This window comes from Brienomyrus brachyistius, unplaced genomic scaffold (genome assembly GCF_023856365.1).
Source record: "Brienomyrus brachyistius isolate T26 unplaced genomic scaffold, BBRACH_0.4 scaffold143, whole genome shotgun sequence".
In the NCBI taxonomy this organism is placed as follows: domain Eukaryota; kingdom Metazoa; phylum Chordata; class Actinopteri; order Osteoglossiformes; family Mormyridae; genus Brienomyrus; species Brienomyrus brachyistius.
The window spans coordinates 36,853-55,115 of NW_026042418.1; the positions used below are offsets into that span (position 1 = coordinate 36,853).

The 18,263-nt window shown below is 45.2% G+C and overlaps 1 protein-coding gene and 1 long non-coding RNA gene across 4 annotated transcripts in view; one reads left to right on the forward strand and one right to left on the reverse strand.

The window, feature by feature from the left end:
• LOC125728011 (zinc finger protein GLIS3-like) overlaps positions 1 to 12,970 on the reverse strand; it is a 30,021-nt gene extending 17,051 nt beyond the window's left edge. Inside the window, exons 1-4 of the mRNA XM_049005038.1 lie at positions 12,629 to 12,970; positions 10,019 to 10,437; positions 6,242 to 6,413; positions 804 to 1,962 (exon numbers count right to left, since the gene is read on the reverse strand). Of these exons, the coding sequence (XP_048860995.1) occupies positions 804 to 1,962; positions 6,242 to 6,413; positions 10,019 to 10,376 (1,689 nt within the window). The 5' untranslated portion in view covers positions 10,377 to 10,437; positions 12,629 to 12,970. The remainder of the gene's footprint in view (positions 1 to 803; positions 1,963 to 6,241; positions 6,414 to 10,018; positions 10,438 to 12,628) is intronic.
• LOC125728012 (uncharacterized) lies at positions 12,863 to 16,887 on the forward strand. 3 transcript variants are annotated; one of them, XR_007388896.1, is made up of 3 exons: positions 12,863 to 12,986; positions 14,053 to 14,110; positions 16,417 to 16,887. It is a non-coding gene; the product is annotated as an uncharacterized LOC125728012 (long non-coding RNA). The 3 variants fall into 3 exon arrangements; XR_007388898.1 differs by lacking the exon at positions 12,863 to 12,986 and adding an exon at positions 13,018 to 13,916; XR_007388899.1 differs by lacking the exons at positions 12,863 to 12,986; positions 14,053 to 14,110 and adding an exon at positions 15,181 to 16,096.
• The last annotated feature ends 1,376 nt before the right edge of the window (positions 16,888 to 18,263 follow it).

Sequence of the window (18,263 nt, forward strand, 5' to 3'; positions counted from 1 at the left end):
GTGAGTGTTTGGAAAGAAAGGTCAACCACAGGTATGTGGCGTGTTAATGAGTGACAGACCCAAGGCAGCGGAATGGGACGAGGGTAGAGGCTGCTCATCGCACTGTGTTGGCTCACCGCAGCCAAGAACAACAGCTGTGGGGGGGGGGGGTGTGGTCACTTATGGGGGGTTATTCTCCCGTACAGCTCAACAGGCAGGGTTCTCGATTTTTTTGTTGGGGAAATTGGGGGTGGAGGCTGGGACATCTCCAGGCAGGGGGTTCCCGTAAACATCTCCGGGCCTGGGTGGCGGGTACCAAGCAGGGGAGTCAGTGAGACCTACTACACGGAACACAATCGCTTGGGTGGGGCTCTGGACTTCAAGACCTCCTGCAGAGTATCACAGGAGGACATTGCTGAGCTCTGGGACGGCTCTTGTGGTCAGTTTGTAACTGCATAACCGAGAGAGGAAATGTTTGCCTAAACCCCACTAACTCCTCTGTGACGCAATGCATGATGGGACACCTCCTCTACTGGTTTTGTTTAAGGAACACTTCTGCTGATTGGATTCCTTGGCCCTGGGGTTTGACGTGAACGCTTACAACAGGCACACAGCAACCCCCCCCCTCCCCGCCCCCAGAGCAAACAAATCATGGAGGAAACCAATTATACACACACAGATGCAGGAGATGCTGCACTGAGACTGAGGCTGCAACCACGGGAGAATGCAGAGTGCAAGGTGTGGCCGTTTCTCCGCGTAGAGAGGAAGCCATACTGCTCTCCCCTGGCATGTATCTGTCAAAGCCATCGGAAAGGGCTACATACCGTACATTTGTTGGGCTTCTCCCCAGAGTGGACGCGCATGTGGATGAGCAGCTTGTAGCGGGCGTTGAATGGCTTGAAGCGGCGAGGGCATCCCGCCCAAAAGCAGGTGAAGTCCTCTCCCTTACGCTGGTCCACGTGTTGTTTCTCAATGTGCCTCACCAGCTCCTCCCGCTGGTCGTACTCGGCGCTGCAGTCCGCCCAGCGGCAGCAGTGCCCCGTGCCCAAGTCCTCAGCTTCGGCCTCCTCTTCCTCTAGCATGGGGCAGGGAGGGAGGGGTGGAAGATGGGAGCTCTGCCCTGGGGACAGGTGGATCAAGGGCAGCTGGGCATAGCCTAGGAGATCCGCCGGCAACTGCTGCACATGGCGGTGAGAGTGATATGGAGGCGGGGGCCCCTGAGGCGACGGAGTGGCCTTTAGGGCAGCGAGATCCAGCTGCCCAGATGGAACGATGGCGCAGCTGTTGGGCAACTCAGGCTGGCACTCTGTCGAAGGCACCAGTATGCCAACCTCCTGTGGTAAAACCTGTGGCTGGACCACCATGTTGGGCAAAGGTGTGCGGCACTCCGGGACGCCCTGCTCCTCAAGCTGCTGCATGCGGGCACATTCTGCCTCAGGGCAAAGCGGGAGAGGGCCAGGCATGGGACAGGGGGAGCCGGTGTGCCCCAGGGTGACCTGGGGTATGCAGCTACCCCGGATGCCCAGAAAATGACCATACACCTCAGACTGCAGGGGGGAGAGACCAAGGTGGGACGAAGGGGAGCCACGGGAACCATTAATGTAGGCCACTAGGGACGTGGGGGAGGTGCGGATGATGGAATTGAAGTCGATGCCCATGCCGTCAGACAGCGGTGACATGGAGAGCGCCCTCTTCTTAGAGCGCGCGGAGTGACGGGGGCTGGGGAACGGCGAACTGTCCCCCTTGAAGAGGTAGGCGGGCAAGGAGGCGGAGTTGGAGGTGGTGCTGGGCCCGGATGCAGCGCTGCCGAGGGGCAGGCTTGGTAGGTCGGGGCCCTCGCCTCCGCACTGGGGGGGCTGGTGGGCGGCCAGGGGGGGCAGCACACGGTAGCCGAAGGGCCACTCCTGCCTGCTGCTCAGGGTACACTGGCTCTCGGGCAGGCTGAGCGTGGTGGAGGCCAGGGAATCCCGGGACATCAGGGACCTGTGGGCCAGGTAGAGGAGCGTAAGCAGTGAGGACGTCTGCATGTAAAATGTACATACACAGGACTTTCTTATATCAACTTCAGCGTTATTTGTGCGCACACACTCATTATCATGTCTGCCAAGTCAACAATTACCTGCTCTGCATACATAAAATATGGTGAACAGATCATTTGTTTCAGCGAGGACACTTTGAGCTGCTTCAGTTTTTACAAACTACTTTAGGGCTGTTGCGATCACGCGTGGCGCAAAAATCGCTAGGCGTTAAATGACAGTTTTAAATGACAATATTTGAGCAGACGCTGGCTTTTCGGTACTATACCGATGCTACTTTACTTGCGCCGACAGTTTGGCAAGCAGATCAGTAGCGTGCCTAAAATATTAATGAGATGCTTATTGTGACATCCAGAAGTAAGTTGTCTGTATAGATAATGTTTATTTGGTTAGCGGAGCACGCCGCATGCCGCTGTTTTGGTAAGTAGCGGAAGCGATTAGCACTGAAGTGGCGGTGAAGAAAAGGACAGCTCAGCAGCCACTACATTGAATGAGGGGATGTTGTGGATAGACAAGGTAAAAGATGTGGGTGGTGAGGTGGTACTTTTTGCAGCTTAAAGTCCGGAACGTTTATTAAACTTAAGGATGCACTGAATTTATTCACATCGCTAACATCTGACTGTCACAATACACCTTTCATTAATATTTTAGGCATACTACTAATCTGCTTTACCGTAAGTAAAAGTCCGTATAGTACTAAAAATAGACAAACATTTCACTCTCCATCTAAAGCCCTGGTGATTATTGCCCATGTGCCATATAACCGTGATTACATCGCGATGTGATCAAACCAGCCCTAAACTACTTTAAAACTGAAAGTCTTCTGTGATTGGCTAAATAGTTCAGTTCTTGTGCTTTTACTGGTTTGTTTCATTGATTGAGAGACTCATCCAGCTGTTTCTTATTAACATTAGTGACACATGCATGATTATAGAAGACTGACCAATCAGCACACAGCAAGAACTCAGTGCTTAAGTGAAATTCAGGTCCTATTATTTAAAATGGTCGTTAACAAATCCTGTACTAGCTCCATGCGTCCTCCTAGACATGGACTGTTTGGTCAGCCTAACATAAACCATGAGGAATTTCTGTGCAAGAAATCCAGTTAAAAACACACATACACACACAAACACACTGTGGAACGAAAATATCACAAAGCATCGATAACTGATGTGGCGGGAAAACACTTAAAACACTTTATCTATATCCGGAAATTAAACATCAAGACAGGTTTGTAGGCTAATGCTCGTGAACTCAGTTTGTCGAGCCTGCCGAAGTGTCCAGCCAGAATTTGTTGTACATAGTAATCCAGCGGAAGGTATCCAGCTAATGTCTAGGCAGCATCTTATAGTTGTACTTAATTAATCCCCATCTGCAAAATTCTCATTCTATTAGACATTGCAAACAATGGTCACTAGAGAGATACAGGCAATGTTCAGTAGAGGTGGAAAGTTCAGATCCAGAGAGACAAAATCCAGACCAAGATTTTGTTTCAACCAACTGATTGAGTAACTCAGTGACTGTGATTCTTTATGCTCATCTGGTTGGTTGAAAAAAACTTGGTCTGGATTTTTACTTCCTGGACCTGAACTTTCTACCTCTGCTGTTCAACTTCCCTGTAGAAGTCATGTTCAAAGGCTTTAGGGAAGACTGGGGTCAGTTGTTGGGCAGGGAGAGACTTGGATGATATTTTTCATACTCTTACTCTATCCTGAAGGTATGGTATGGTTTGGTATGGTGCACTGTATCGGCACAGTATTTTCAAAAGCAATGCTATTCCAGTATTTTAAAATCATGGAGATAAAATTTGCTTTATCGTTGATCCCCCATGATAAGACTTAAGACACTTTTACACATTTAAATGCCAAGAAAATAGTGCCTTTATATGTTACAGGGAGTTATTGCGCATGTTCGAAATTCACGTCTTTGATCTGACTTTTATTGAAGTGTATTAAAAGCATAGATGGAGATTTCAGGTCCAGACAGTACAAATCCAGACCAAGATTTTGTTTCAACCAAACAGTTGAGTATAAAGAGACACAGTCACAGAGTAGCCAACTCGCTCTCGTCTCCGACTGACCCCCATTTGCACTTGATCTCGACTCGGACTTGTTTTGTTAAATGACTCGGACTTGGGTAAGATTCAAATACAAGACTGATAACGAGGTTTACATGGAAGAAATACTACACTCAAAACAATAACATAGCTTTTTTTTTAAAAAAAAAAAAGTATAATTAAGATGCTAATGTGGCCAACATGGTGGATATAGCACATTAAAACAGAATGCTAATGGCTAACATGAAGGAGGAAATGATAGAGCCCACTGCTCTAATTTAAACCTAATGGTTTTATTCTCCACTGCACCCTAACGGGAACCAGCTTCGTCCACGCTTGAGTGCTCTTTGGATCCCATCCACTAACGCTCAAGATTTTTTACATTCCTTCAACATTGCAGAAATTTTTCCCCAGGGGAGGGAGTAAAGATTAACGTACAACAAACACAATTCCTCTTGAGTTATGTAATTTGAACGGAAAATGGCTGAATCATTCGACAGACACTTAAAATTACTCCTGAATGGAAAAAAAAAAAGCGTGATGTTTCATGAAGGCACCTGCCATTTATAAATCTGCCTTTTCAAGACCATTGAAGGTGGTGGAAGTCACTAAGCACTTGAATTCCACTTGACTTCCAGGTTTAGCATCACAGAGTGTGAACAGACCTCTTTGTGGTGGATGTACTGGGGGATAAAAACAGCCTTCCTCTCATCCCAGGTACAATACGGACCATCTCCCAATACTGTACTGGGAAATCCAGGGTGTTCCCACAATTTAGCCTCCTTAGCTAAGCACTAACACTTATTTGCTGTGCACTTAAACAAATTTCAAATAACGTTCTGCTGTCATGTACATTAAAAAGCATTAGCAGGAGGCTTATGACTAAATGGTACTGGAAAAAAGGATTCTGTTTTTTCTTTGCTTTCTAGAAAATGTACATAACTCTCCCGTTGAGTTGAGTTAGTATGTCTTATTAGCTGTGATAAGTTTGGCTTTTTATAATGGGTAACATTTTTCATAAAACATAAACACACAAATCCAAGGCCTGATACAGGCTTCTGTAAATTCATATACTGGATCGATGAGTCTGATTTCCGGCTGGAAACGCCGCACAAAAGGACCTGGCACAGATGGGTGGTACTGACCAGCTCAGAGCTGTTAAAACCAAAATTACAGGACTAAGGTACCGGAATTGCTGCTGCATAATCTACCGTACCAGGGATTCTGGAACTCGAAACCCCAAAAGATGAGGATAGGAAGCATTTTTCCTGCAGTGGATGGGTTCTGCTGCATCAACAAAAGCTCGTTCGAATGGATAATGATGAGGTTGCACCGTTTACCTCTTAGATAAACTGCAAACACTGTTAACAGATATCAATCATGCTATGGTGTCGATGCCCCTACAGCTGGCTGGGGTGCATAGCATCCTGCCTGAGATATTTAAAGCCCCCAGCCATTTACTTTTAAGATGACTGCCTTGGGCGTGTGTGTTATTTTTTTTTCTTGTTGCCTCGCCGTTGCCTCAGTTTTCTCAGACTGCTACGCTACAATGTTAATGACTCTCCAGTCCATCGTTCCCAATATGATCCTCAGGGAACCACAGCCGGTCCACCTTTTTGCTCCCTCCGAGCAATGGGAGGGAGCAAAAAACGTGGACTGTCTTTGGGTGCCTGAGGACCGGATTCGGAAACACAGCTCCGGTCTATTGTAGTGTAGTCTGTTGTTAAAGATGTGAGTTTGTTAGGTTGTTGTGACATGCGTCCCAGGTCATCCATTTTGGAACGGGTGACACATAAAAATGTATTAAAGTAGTACCAAACCTACTGTCAGAAGAGTGTCTAAACAGGGCAGTTTCATAACAGGACCTTCTTGACTAATTCCACCTTGTGAAACTCAGTCAGAAGCAGAAGGAGGGGTACTGGCATCTAGAGGGTGCCGATGAACGGAGGGTGATGTTTTATTTGTTTGAAAAGTTTATGGAAACAAAAGCGATAAGTGGTGAAACTTGCCCCCCCCTCCACTCCCCAAGTAAAACTCTGTATCTCTTGACAGCCATTGATAAATGTTGAGTCCCTCCCCCTGGTTTTTTGTCTTTTAGTGAAGCAATGGGGGGAGGGGGCTAGGTAGGTATAGGAGTAAGCATATCAGAGGTAAGACAAGGCAGGCTGACCTGGCATCAGTGTAGGGCGGGGCCAGGCCGGCTGGATGGCAGGGTAGGGCTTGAGGACCAGGGGCACCAAACTGGGACAGAGGAGAGACTACCATGGGGCTACTGGTCACCACCAGGTTGGTGGCTCCAAGTGACCTGGGTGTCAAGGAGCAGGTTCCAGAAACAGCATTTCCTGGGGAGATTGAGGACATCAGAGGGTGCGATCAACACTAAGCTCATTCCAGTGTAGCCATTCATGTTAACTCAGGGGTACAGCACTGATCCCCCAGATTTGACGTATAACAATAATACATCGGATGATGACAATATTAACAAAAATAAATAAAAATACAGAGGACGGTGAACTGGAAATTTTTACAGAACAGAAAGGAATTAAGATGACATTTGAAGACTGGGAGAGAGGGGGTGTTACAGGGAAGGGGATCACAGAGACTAAGATCCGCGAAAGAGGTCACCAAGGCTGTGGAGTTTGGAAGTAGGAACAGTGAGGAGCTCAGAAGAGGAAGATCTAAGAGCATGAGAGGACTGATAGGGCAGGAGAAGATCAGAGATGTAGTGGGAGCAAGATTACTGAGTGTCTTAGAGGTGAGAAGGATTATCGCGATTCAATTCGAGAAATTTTCATGAAATTCCCATGTATTTCCAGTAATTCCCATGGAAAGTTTCTAACTTGGAGTATTTCCAAAATTCCACAAATTAACTTCCCATCGAATGTAAAGTTCCTGGAAATGTACCACCCCTTTGCAACCCTTTTCTCCATTCATTTCTCCATTTCTTCAGGTAAGACCTGCCGTTAGCCCCTAGACCCTTTCGAACGTCTGAGTGGTGGAATGAGTGCAGGATACGACTAATCTACCAACACCTTGGAACGATCATCTCCGCAGCTCATCCTCAACAGTCGGACTTGACTGCCATGAAGCTGTACATGCTGCTCCAGAAGAGCAACGCTGACCTGAACGCGATGGATTACAGCCCGACTCGGGGTCAGACCTGCACTGTGACCCAAGCTCTTCGCTAGCCATTCATTTAGTTCGTGGCACTAATGTGATCAGGTGAAAAAAATTAAACCTGGGCTTTGGAAGCTCACTGCTCTGGCTTCCGAACACCTGAGAAGAACATAGTGCTACTGACTTCCGTGAGAGAAACGCAGGTGTCCTCGCATGCTCAGCTATGCTTTCTGCTCCACTAGCCACTAATCGCTGCTTTTCATTGCCCCTACTTTGCCTCCATGGTTTGTTTGGGGACAACTTTATGCCTGGTTAAATATCAATAAAGACGGTAGACGTACACAGGGACAAGCTCGAGTGGGTGTGGTCAGGAATGGGGGCGGGGCATGCAAATCAACCCCTCCGCAAGCCAGGGGGTCAGGGACGCAACATGGAATGCAAGATGTGCCACTGCTACATTTCTTTGGAAACCGAGGCCAAAAACATCATGCCAGGACCAAGAAGCATTCTTGGACGATTCACTTCAGGAAGCATAATTGCAATGTGAAATTTTTTTTAGAACTGCTGCCAAAGTTGAAAGTAGAGCACATTTCTAACAGAACTAGACAAGGGGATGGGATGGCAGGATGGTTTTGCTGGGATTTCCTCTTCTGATTTAACAGGGATTGGGAAGGAAAGGGGTCATGACATCATAACACAAAACACAGAGAGGCACCAGGAAGGGAGAAAAGAAAACACCTGTTTCTATAAACCTTGGAATGACACAGAGGAAACTGATCGATCCTCACAACCTGCCTCTGGAGCCTGCCATGGCTTCTGCCTCTTCAACGTCAGCACCGAGCTTAAAGGGGTTTTTACGTTCCCTCTGAGGAATTGCGCGGTGAGTCATTTCACACGAAGACAGAACTCAAAACGACCTTTTCATTCACCCAACGTGAGCGATGAGGCAAAGAGCAACATCGCACCAAGGTTTATACCCTCAACCCTGTTCGATAAACGGTCTGTCCATCAGCTTAAGGTGAAAATCCCCAACCTCGGCCAATCACTTGGCACCAGTCTCACGTTTTCTTCAGGTTGCGGGTTAACGCTCGTGTGAGTGGGATCCGCAGTGCCTCCAGACAGGACTTCATTCTAGCACATTCCAGCCATTGCAAAGCCACAGCAGTACTTTGGAGCTGGTGGGGGGGGGGGGTTCAGGTTCAGGTTCAGGCTGCTACAGAAACTTGGTTCAGCATCTTATCACCACTCACATAATTCACCAAACCAAGAGTAAAATCAATTTTAAAACTACATAAGTATTTAATTTACTTCTTCCCAACTAAGCTGCATGAGGTCACTATTTAGCCTGTTGCGCAACAAAGCCATGAACTCAGTGGCGACTCTGCTCCTCACAAATAAAGCAAAAGTGAAGTGAAATCTGATTGGTCAGTTGTTGTCAAGGAAACAAGTCCCCAGGAGTGACCCAAAGAGTGAACGGCCTGTTTTTTTTTTTTTTTTCCTCAACAGTTTGAGATCTCTTGCAGTTCTTCACTAATATGTGATAAAATGGGCAAGAGTTCAGGCAGGATGACATCAATGCTGCATAATTCATTCCCGCGATGCACCGTTGGGGACCTACTGAAACCTTGACCACCTTCCTGGGCGACCATTTCCAGTCATACTACACCTCCCCTCCAGCGGCAGGAGATTCAGACATTCTCCATCCCATTTCCTAAAGCTTATATGTCCATAACACCACCTTGTGCCGCTCCTCAATCTTCTCGGATCCATTTTGTTCTCGGCCTGCCTGGGCCGGCTGAATTCGTGTCGTGAGCATTAATACTGAATCCTTGTCTTTTGGTGTAAACTTTAAGCTAACAAGATAACAATCGTTTATCTGCCCACCCACCCAGCTGTTGCAATAGGCCACTCGCAGATGCAGACTCAACGTGATTGGCTGTTCGGGCTGCCTGTGTGTTTACATGCATGGCCTGAGCCTGCCTAAACCTCTCTATGACAGTGCTTTATTGATATGTCCCCTTCAGTCGCCCATTACAATAGCAACATTCGTTGAGTGGCTACTTTGAACTGTTATTATAGTCTTTTCATAGCTTAATTCTCACATGCGGTTCAGCAAAGCATATGGAGGTAATTTCAGGTCAATTATTGACTGTTTTCCATTTAGGTTTCCATGGCGACGGCAGACATACTCATGCAGCATGCTATTCAATTTTCTACACAGTTAAAAGCATAATAAAACATCCTGTACCAAAGGTGCTTTCTGACAACGTAACCTGCAAATGAGTCCTACTGAACGGCCTCATGAAGATACTTAACACAACGACACGCAGCTATTCTTGACATCGGATGCTTATCGCTTTAGTTCATAATGTTTTGGCATTTTGTTTGCCAAAGCTGATAGGATACTTAGCAAGTACTAGGGAAAGAAGGTCACTTATGTTCCCCCGCCCCCGTTCTGTCTACACCTGACCATAATATCCAGTTCTGTCAATCTATAAAAATGCCCAACGTAACTTTCTGCTGTTGATAATTGGATTAAAACCTGCTGACATTGTAAATGCAAAGAGGTCAACTTGCATATGAACATATGATATCATGGTCAATTTGTATCACAATCACAGACAGCTAAATACCAGCAAAATGACATTATGATCTTTAACAATACATTTATCTAAAATCGAATCTCTTGTCTAAAGTAATATAGAATGATTCCCATCAGACAGATATTTGATTACAGTTGTTTGCGTCTTTTGCAAATGTTCAGCAGCATAATCTTCATGAGATCTGAACCAGCGACCTTCTTGTTCCAGGGTTCTGAAGGGAAACGTACCTTTAACCCTTGCTTCGGAAAAGTTGGGCAGGAGGTCCTGGTTGGAGGAGGAGGTGCTGGGGGAGAGGAGATGGGTGGGGGCTTGTTGGCGGTGTGGCTGGGGGGTGCTGAAAGCGATCTGCTGCTTCCCACCAGTCAGCGCCTGTCTCCGGAGACTGAGGGCAGGCAGCAGTGTGGAGCTCTGCCTCTGTGAGTAGCCCCTGGAGCTGCTGTGGCTAACTGCAGGGCTGTGGAGGCCATGATGCCCGGAACTCCCACCATGCACCCTGACGGGAGCCGTCTGATGCCTGACCATGGCGCCCATCGACCGGGGCACTGTGGTTGGGGAAACCACCAGGTTGCACACTTTCCCGTTCATCTCATCTGGGGAAGCACGGGCCGGTCCTGTGACGGTCTACCTGCGCCAGACCTTATGCCACCTATTCACACAGACAGGCACAGGTGTAGGGGGGTTATGGGAATCATGGGAAGGAGTGACTCAGCCAATGTGTGGCCATCCCTTTTTGGTTTACAGCTATCCAATCACGTTTCAAGGAAATAAATCCATCCAGTTCATATTAACTCCTTATTCACTTACTGATCCAGTACTGATCCAAACATGCTCTCAGGAAACACAGGCTAGAAAAAATGGCTCGGTCTGGACTCATTTCTGCAGGTGTCACATGCATTACCCACTTCGGAGTGCCTGTCCCTACCTACAGACGACGTGTGGGAACATAGGAAGAGGAGACTGCTAACTCTGCCTGAGGGGGCCTGAGCGGGGCACTGTGTCCCCCAAAGTCAAATCACTATTACTGCATAATGTGCCCCCCCCCTTAAACTGGACATCTATGATAGCTGCTGTGGTTTTCTACCAGGTAAAATAATACGACAGCAATGTTCTCAGTTCAAACCAGCAGGAAAATAGATCTTTTGAAAACCAGAAAGTTACACAGAAGTAAAGCAGTTTGTGTGTGTTTTTTTTTCATGCAGAATCAACATTGACGCACTCTATAAAGGACAGCATCCTACTGTAATGTACTGAACTCCATTTGGGTCAAAGATGACTTAAAAGTGATCACCCCAACCACCAACCGCCACCAACCACCACAGCCACTGACAGTACTGATAACAGTGGCATGGCAGTGAGTGAGACCCACCTTTCTGTCCACAAGTACATTTCAGGTATTACCCCTTAAACAGCCTCTGTATGTTACAACGCTTGCTGCCTCTTCGTATTACATTATACAATGAGATCAAGAGCACGCGACTATAAAAGACATAAAGGCGCAGACAATGCGTTCATTTTAAATATTTTCATTAAAGTGCTCGCATTATTTCTTTGGTTCAAAATTCGACATTTGAACGAAATTCATCGCAAATTCCCGAGATTATTGTGTAATCTTGCGAGTCATACCTTCTCTACGAAATGTTTTATGCTGTACCATCAAGGTATGAATTGCCCCGAGTACTGTTTTACGTGCATAGCGCCTCCTAGTGCTAAGATAGCATAATTACAGTATCCCCAGTGAGCCATTTAATACCTTAAGGCTTAAGCAATTTACACGGCGACATCGGAGAGGCTGGGCTAAACAAATAAATAAATAAACCATTTAAAACCAGAAAGTGAAAAATAAGTAATTATAATTAAAAGAAACTGAACTTGTGCTTCCCGATCGCTTGACTGTTAAACTACGCTAATTACATTTTTTTAATTAAGTAATGACATGAGTAATTAATGACACGGCAGACCCTCACACGGTTCTTTGAATTCAGTATTAAAGCTTATAATGACATTTAAATTATGGCCTTAATTGTGGCTAATCTGATAACGTCTATGAAGTTTGCATGCCTGCTGTCCGCAAGGAGTTACGGTATTATCTATTTCATGAGTACCTGACAGCACTGGGAACGGATTTTGGGGTTTGTAGGAGGATGCAAAATGTATGGTTTAGGTCTTACTGTTATAGTCAAACATGTCCGGCCGAAAGGTTAAACTGAATTGCCGACCGTTGCTAAAACAGAGAGCGTGTCTGCGTTGCGTTGGAAAAAATCATACGATAATCGCCTGCAGTACATTCTTAAGAACTAAAGGAAGTCGGGCGACTAAGTTGAATTATTAACCACTTTCTGTTAAAATTCCGTTTAAGTTAAAATAAATGGTGAAACTTGGCGTAAACAATTTTAGCCCTCATTCAAACATCAGTTTGACACATTCAGTAAAGGGCCACGGCAAAAAAAAGAATACATTTTATGACATTGTGTTTAAAATGCAAATAAATGGTTAAGAATAGGCATGCCTACGAGAATAACTTGAACATGACGCAAACGGCCAAGACGACCATTTAAGAAATATTTGAGAAGAGCGGCAGCTCCGTGGCAAAACAATGTTCAATCCAAATATGCGATGGGTTTCTTTCTCTAGCAGAACATAATTCATCCAAGCTTACCTTGTTACACTACAACTACCTAGGGAAAGGGATCGCAGTTCTACTTAGACAGTTTTGCACGAATAAGTGAAATTCTTGAGTTTAGTTAGGACAGTCACACTTCTGTTTACATATATATATATATATATTATATATGTATATATACTAGAGATTCGCCGCTCTCTGTACAAATCGCACTTACCTGGTAATCATGGTTATTATTGTAACAAAACAGAAACTCGACGTGGCCCACAACCGCAGCGATCATGCCGTCCTTAAAAGTTTCAAGTGTCACGTCTTGTTCGTAGCGAGATACTCTCTCTCTACTCTCCTCTGGGCTGGAAGTGGCCAGTATTGGTCATCTAATGCAGCAGCATCATTAAAACCAGAAATCCTCAGACAGTCGGTCGGATGATCGCGTGCCTCCTCTCAGTCTTTTTGTTGTCCTTTGCTGCGTGAGTTTGCGGAGTAGATGTTCTGCTTTTACTTGCAGGGGCTCTGCGATCCTCGGCGCTTTGCTGGGAGTGCGCACACACTGCTGTCATCGTCTCCAGGGGCGGGTAATCACTTACTCTTTAGTTCATTCTCTAAGTCCCGGTTGTAGACACCTGCTGTGTAGCGGGGGCCGGCGCCAAAAGCTAGTGCATCGTTTTATGAACATACTCGATTGTAATGTGTGAATACCTTTAACAGCTGCCGTGAACTCCTAAGTTATAATTATTGTTTTCGTCCGTTTAAAGTTCCCGTCTATTACTGCACTACATAGGTTTATGAAATTTAATTAAGCATAGCATCAAACGTAGAAAAATTATAGGTCTACCTGCGTGTTATGTACGTCTATGACATTTTGGAATTTTCAATGCATTCATGTCGATGATATAATGGCCGATAATAATTAATGATTGACTATAATGTTAGATTAATTATTACACATGACATATTTAATTTGTTGCCCTTTTTGAATAGCTGTATGTGCTGTTGTCGTTCAAAATAGTTGGAGTCAGTACTACTGACCACTTTGGCACAAAACAAAAACTAAAGGAGAGATATAAACTAACAACCTTCTGGGAAAATATCCATCGCATTAAATTGGTTCTTTATGCAATGCTATGTCCGTAACACAAAGTAAAATCGGCAGGAACGGCACGCTTACATGACAACATTTTTGCACGAACGACTTAATTGTAGCTCTGCTAAATCTAACGTTGTAGAAGCCACCGTTCCAAGTGGGTTTGTTATTAGAATTAAACGTTTTGGAATATCACAAAAACGAGAACCGCATGCCACTGTAAGGACTTAACTGTTGGTGTAGTGTTTACCTGAGGGAATGTATTGTGTGGTAATATGTTACGGGTTATGCATTTAGTATTAGTGCCAAGAAACGTTTGCGTTTGCGAGCATAAAACTGGCGGATAAACTGACATTGCCAACAAAGAAAAAACAGATGAATCACCGGAATTGTTACTGAAGGCAATTTGTTACTAAAACAGGTAAAGTTGCACGGTCAGTGTCAGAATGTCGTCACGAAACATTAAATCAGAAATCAATCTGTTTACCCAGTGTTTTCCTTTCTCTTCAACAAAATATTAATCCACTGATTTGTAATGCTTCACCCTGGACCCTTAGACCACCCGAAGACAGCAGTAAGGCGGAGGACCCCCCTATAGACAGCAAATCAGCCCAGGTAGTAAGAACATCATTTCAATTCTGTACGTTGGAATAACGCGTGAATAATATTGACAGAAAAGCCTAGAATTTTCTTGAATCTACTCATACAAAAGTTCGGCTAATCTGATCATTCTGCAATGGATAACAAAATTAACATGCTAGTAAAATATCTTTTGTTTATTGAATGGAAACCAGCTGCCTGGAAACGGGTTATGTTATTGTGAAGGTACTGAAAAATCTAAACGGCACTGATGATTTCGGTATTTTTATGTGCTTCGCTGGAGTCGAACAATAACATATTTGTATCTGGGGCAGGAAAAAACCCCCAAAAGGGCAGTAGATCGTGAGAGCATAAGTCTCAGTTAGCCTGGTCAAGATCCTTGGAGACTCCCTGCTGGTGTGTACTGGAGAAAAACACACTTTGGGTGCATTGCTCCTGTAAAAAATCTGTATAAAGTCGACTATGTCGATCATTGCCTGTCACATCAACGCTACTCTCGTAAAATTGAACGTATTGCCGCAACATCCTAACGAGCTATCCGGTGCAGATGAGGTGTTGGCTGTCGGGACACTTTCGGATATAAAGTTAAACCTATAGTACTGAGATCAGTTGGTCTCACTGGCACGTCCCACAGGTGGGTGAAAGAGGGGCCATTACGCACCTGAACATGGCAACATACTAGATTCGTAATGGGCAAGTTTAGACTAGTGCGATCATGTGTTTAGTTCAAGGCGAATCTGTAATGGATGGATGGATGGACGGATGGATAGATGTTTTTTGGAATCTAATTGCCAAAATGAATGAATCATCAATTAAGGGTGATTCAAGAACTGTTTTTCGTTTAGTGACATACGAAGAAAAGCTTTCAAAAAATGAACAGAAGCAAACGAAAGAACAAAAAAATGTCAAATTAATGAAGGTTACGAAAATTAATGTTAGAAGATCTTTTTTCTCGGTGTACATTAGTTGGCTTAATTTAGAGACCTCAGACGCGTTTGACTCAAACCAAAACTCTTCAGTGAAACTCAGCAAATTACACATAAATGGGGGCTTTTAATGAGTAAGGTCTGAGAGGCCGTAAAATACATTGTTATGAGGTCTACGTGCCAAGTGGTTCATTCTGGTTGCCTCGTATTTATTGGGGATCTCGTGCCCTGTTAATTGCTCTGCTTGTTTAGTGTGGGCGGTATATCTCCGTTAGAGCGCTTAAGAGTCGCAATGTTTACGAGAAAGGAGATAAATTCTTTAAAGGGCAGAGTTTTTTATATATTTTTTTTTACGGAATGGCAATGATGTTTGCTTGTGGTGAGAACAGATGTCATGAATTACACCGACTGCAGAAATGGACGAGGGGGTGTTTCTGAGTCCTGGTATCAATTTCAAACCTCCGGTGGGTTTTCTTGTGTCGAAAACTTTTCCTCTGAGTGTCTTGGGATGAAAGAAATCGTGACAGAAGGGGTTTCCTCGGGCGGCCACTGACAACTATTCTATTCTTTTAATGTGTATATGAAGAGGTGAAAGCACTTGGGAAAGATTATTTTATTTGTTGTTTCTTGAGACAGGAAGGAACTGTTTTTTTTTTCAAAGTCCAGTGTTCCCTCCGCTTCTCTGTGAAATTTCTTTATAGGTTTAAGTGTAATGTTTTCGAAAACCATATGTTTATTGCTGGAATGCAGCTTGCTCTGAGAAATAACCTGGCGTCTTGCATCACCGTGTTTTCATTGGAAGGGCTTTAGTTTGTAGCCAGGAGAAACGGAACAATCCGCCTGTTTTATGGTGAGACGTGAACTGTCATGAAATTTGTACGAGTCGTCTCGAAGAAACCCAGGCTGTTATGGATATATTCATTCTCTGAAATTGTTTAGGCTCGTGTTGGCAACAGGAGAAAGTACTGCAAATCACAAAGAACTGTGAGAAAAGTACAACAACACAACTTTAATCGATCGCTACAGAAGGAATGAATGTACCCCGATTCTCCGTGTCACTCACAGTTTTACTAAGGTACTAAGTTGTACCTTTTTAGGTACCGTTACTTGTGCCTGGGGCTGTATCTTCAAGGGTCTGTGAACTTTATCGTAGCTGAATGTACCTTTAGTCTAATTTAAAGTACTCTGGTAAAGGACTGTGATGAACATTTTGTACCATTGAGGGTACATTAATGTTGTTTGTACCATGAGAAACAAAATTATACCCTTCTATTCTGACAGCGTAGCTTAGTAATCCTTTACAGCACATTCGGATCATTTCAGTCCAATTCCTGTAGGTCTCAGTCCTACAGCCCAGCTCACCCATAACTCTGCCTCCATCCCCTTCCTCCACAGCCCATGTTCTGTTGAGAGCCGCTCGCTCGCTATGGGCTATGCCGGGGGAGGTGTTTGTACAGAGCGGGCCCTGCTCCCAGGTTGGTATGACGACCACATTGTTTACCCTGCGGTGGTGCGGTAAGGTAGGGTCGTGTGCCTGGAAACCGGGTGGAGAAACTCTGTCTTTGAAGGCGGGCAGAGGGGACACAGTCTATGTGCCCAGCTCTGAAGTTGCTCACAATGACAGCCTGTAGATGCAGCATATAATCATGATGAAATTAAGCATAATTACGTAGCTCTGCATGCCAGCGAAGCCCTCCTTAAATCAATACTCCATCCCTGTTAGACGAATTTATTCTTTATAGGTCTGCAAATCTGTATGCCTGTGTTGTTTTTCCATATTCACACTGTTCAGAGCCGCAAAGATTCAGCAGTCTCGCTCAGATGTACGGAAATAAAGAGCCGCTGAGGTCAAAAAAAAAAAAAAACGTCATAAATGGGGCCATTTGCTGCAGATGGAGTGCAAAGCACAGATGTGGCAACTGGGTAAGGTACCTCAAAGTGGAGTAAACTGATGCGACAGAGAATGATTAAGTCAGGTAAGGCGGGCTTAAGTGCAGTTTACGGAGAATTATGTTAAGTGGTTAGTTTGAACAAACATACAGTGTAATTGTCCTTTTGTACTGTACCCACAATGACTGAAATATGTATCATTTTAGCTTTTAATGAGCCTTCTTGCTGATGTGGCTAACTGTCAGAAGGGTGAGTTGGGTCACGTGACCCCAACATTCCAAATTATTTGTATATCTGGTGGCTACAACGTTTCTCGGTGATTACCTTATTACGATCCACCCCCGGACCCTAGGAGCCAGGCAGGCTGCGGTGAGTCAACGGGGCGAGTCACCAGGATGTCCAGCTCTGTGGGGGTGGGGGGAGCCGTGAGATAGGAGGTTCAGAGTCTCCACTGCTTGATCATGTTTGGGGAGGGGGGGGGAGGTAACAGGGGGCTTGGATCAAATGGGTTGGATTTGAAATACATCTTGATCATTTCATTTTAACAGCAAAGTGTCGGGGACTTTACTAAGTACCGTCGTGCATTAAGAAGAGCAACATCATGTATAAATAAGACACTGGGAAGAGAGAGAAAGAGCACTGGGCTCCAGTAAGAGCACTGGGCTCCAGTAAGAGCACTGGGCTCCAGTAAGAGCACTGGGCTCCAATAAGAGCACTGGGCTCCTGTAAGAGCACTGGGCTCCTGTAAGAGCACTGGGCTCCAATAAGAGCACTGGGCTCCTGTAAGAGCACTGGGCTCCAATAAGAGCACTGGGCTCCTGTAAGAGCACTGGGCTCCAGTAAGAGCACTGGGCTCCTGTAAGAGCACTGGGCTCCAGTAAGAGCACTGGGCTCCTGTAAGAGCACTGGGCTCCTGTAAGAGCACTGGGCTCCAATAAGAGCACTGGGCTCCTGTAAGAGCACTGGGCTCCTGTAAGATCACTGGGCTCCAGTAAGAGCACTGGGCTCCTGTAAGAGCACTGGGCTCCTGTAAGAGCACTGGGCTCCAGTAAGAGCACTGGGCTCCTGTAAGAGCACTGGGCTCCTGTAAGAGCAGAAACTTTGCACAGACTGCATTTTAAGCACTAGTCAACCAATCACATTTATTGCACATTTAATAAAACTGTTGAGACAGAGTTAATATTTAATATCATATAGTTCAAAATACAGGTGGCTCAACGCGGAGCGATGCTGTTTCACACCTCCAGGGTTATGGTTTTGAATTAGGCACTGCTGTGTGTGCGTGTGTGTGTGGGTTTACATAGATGACATTTGGGGACCAAAATGTACCCAAACTGCGGTAAAACCTGAAA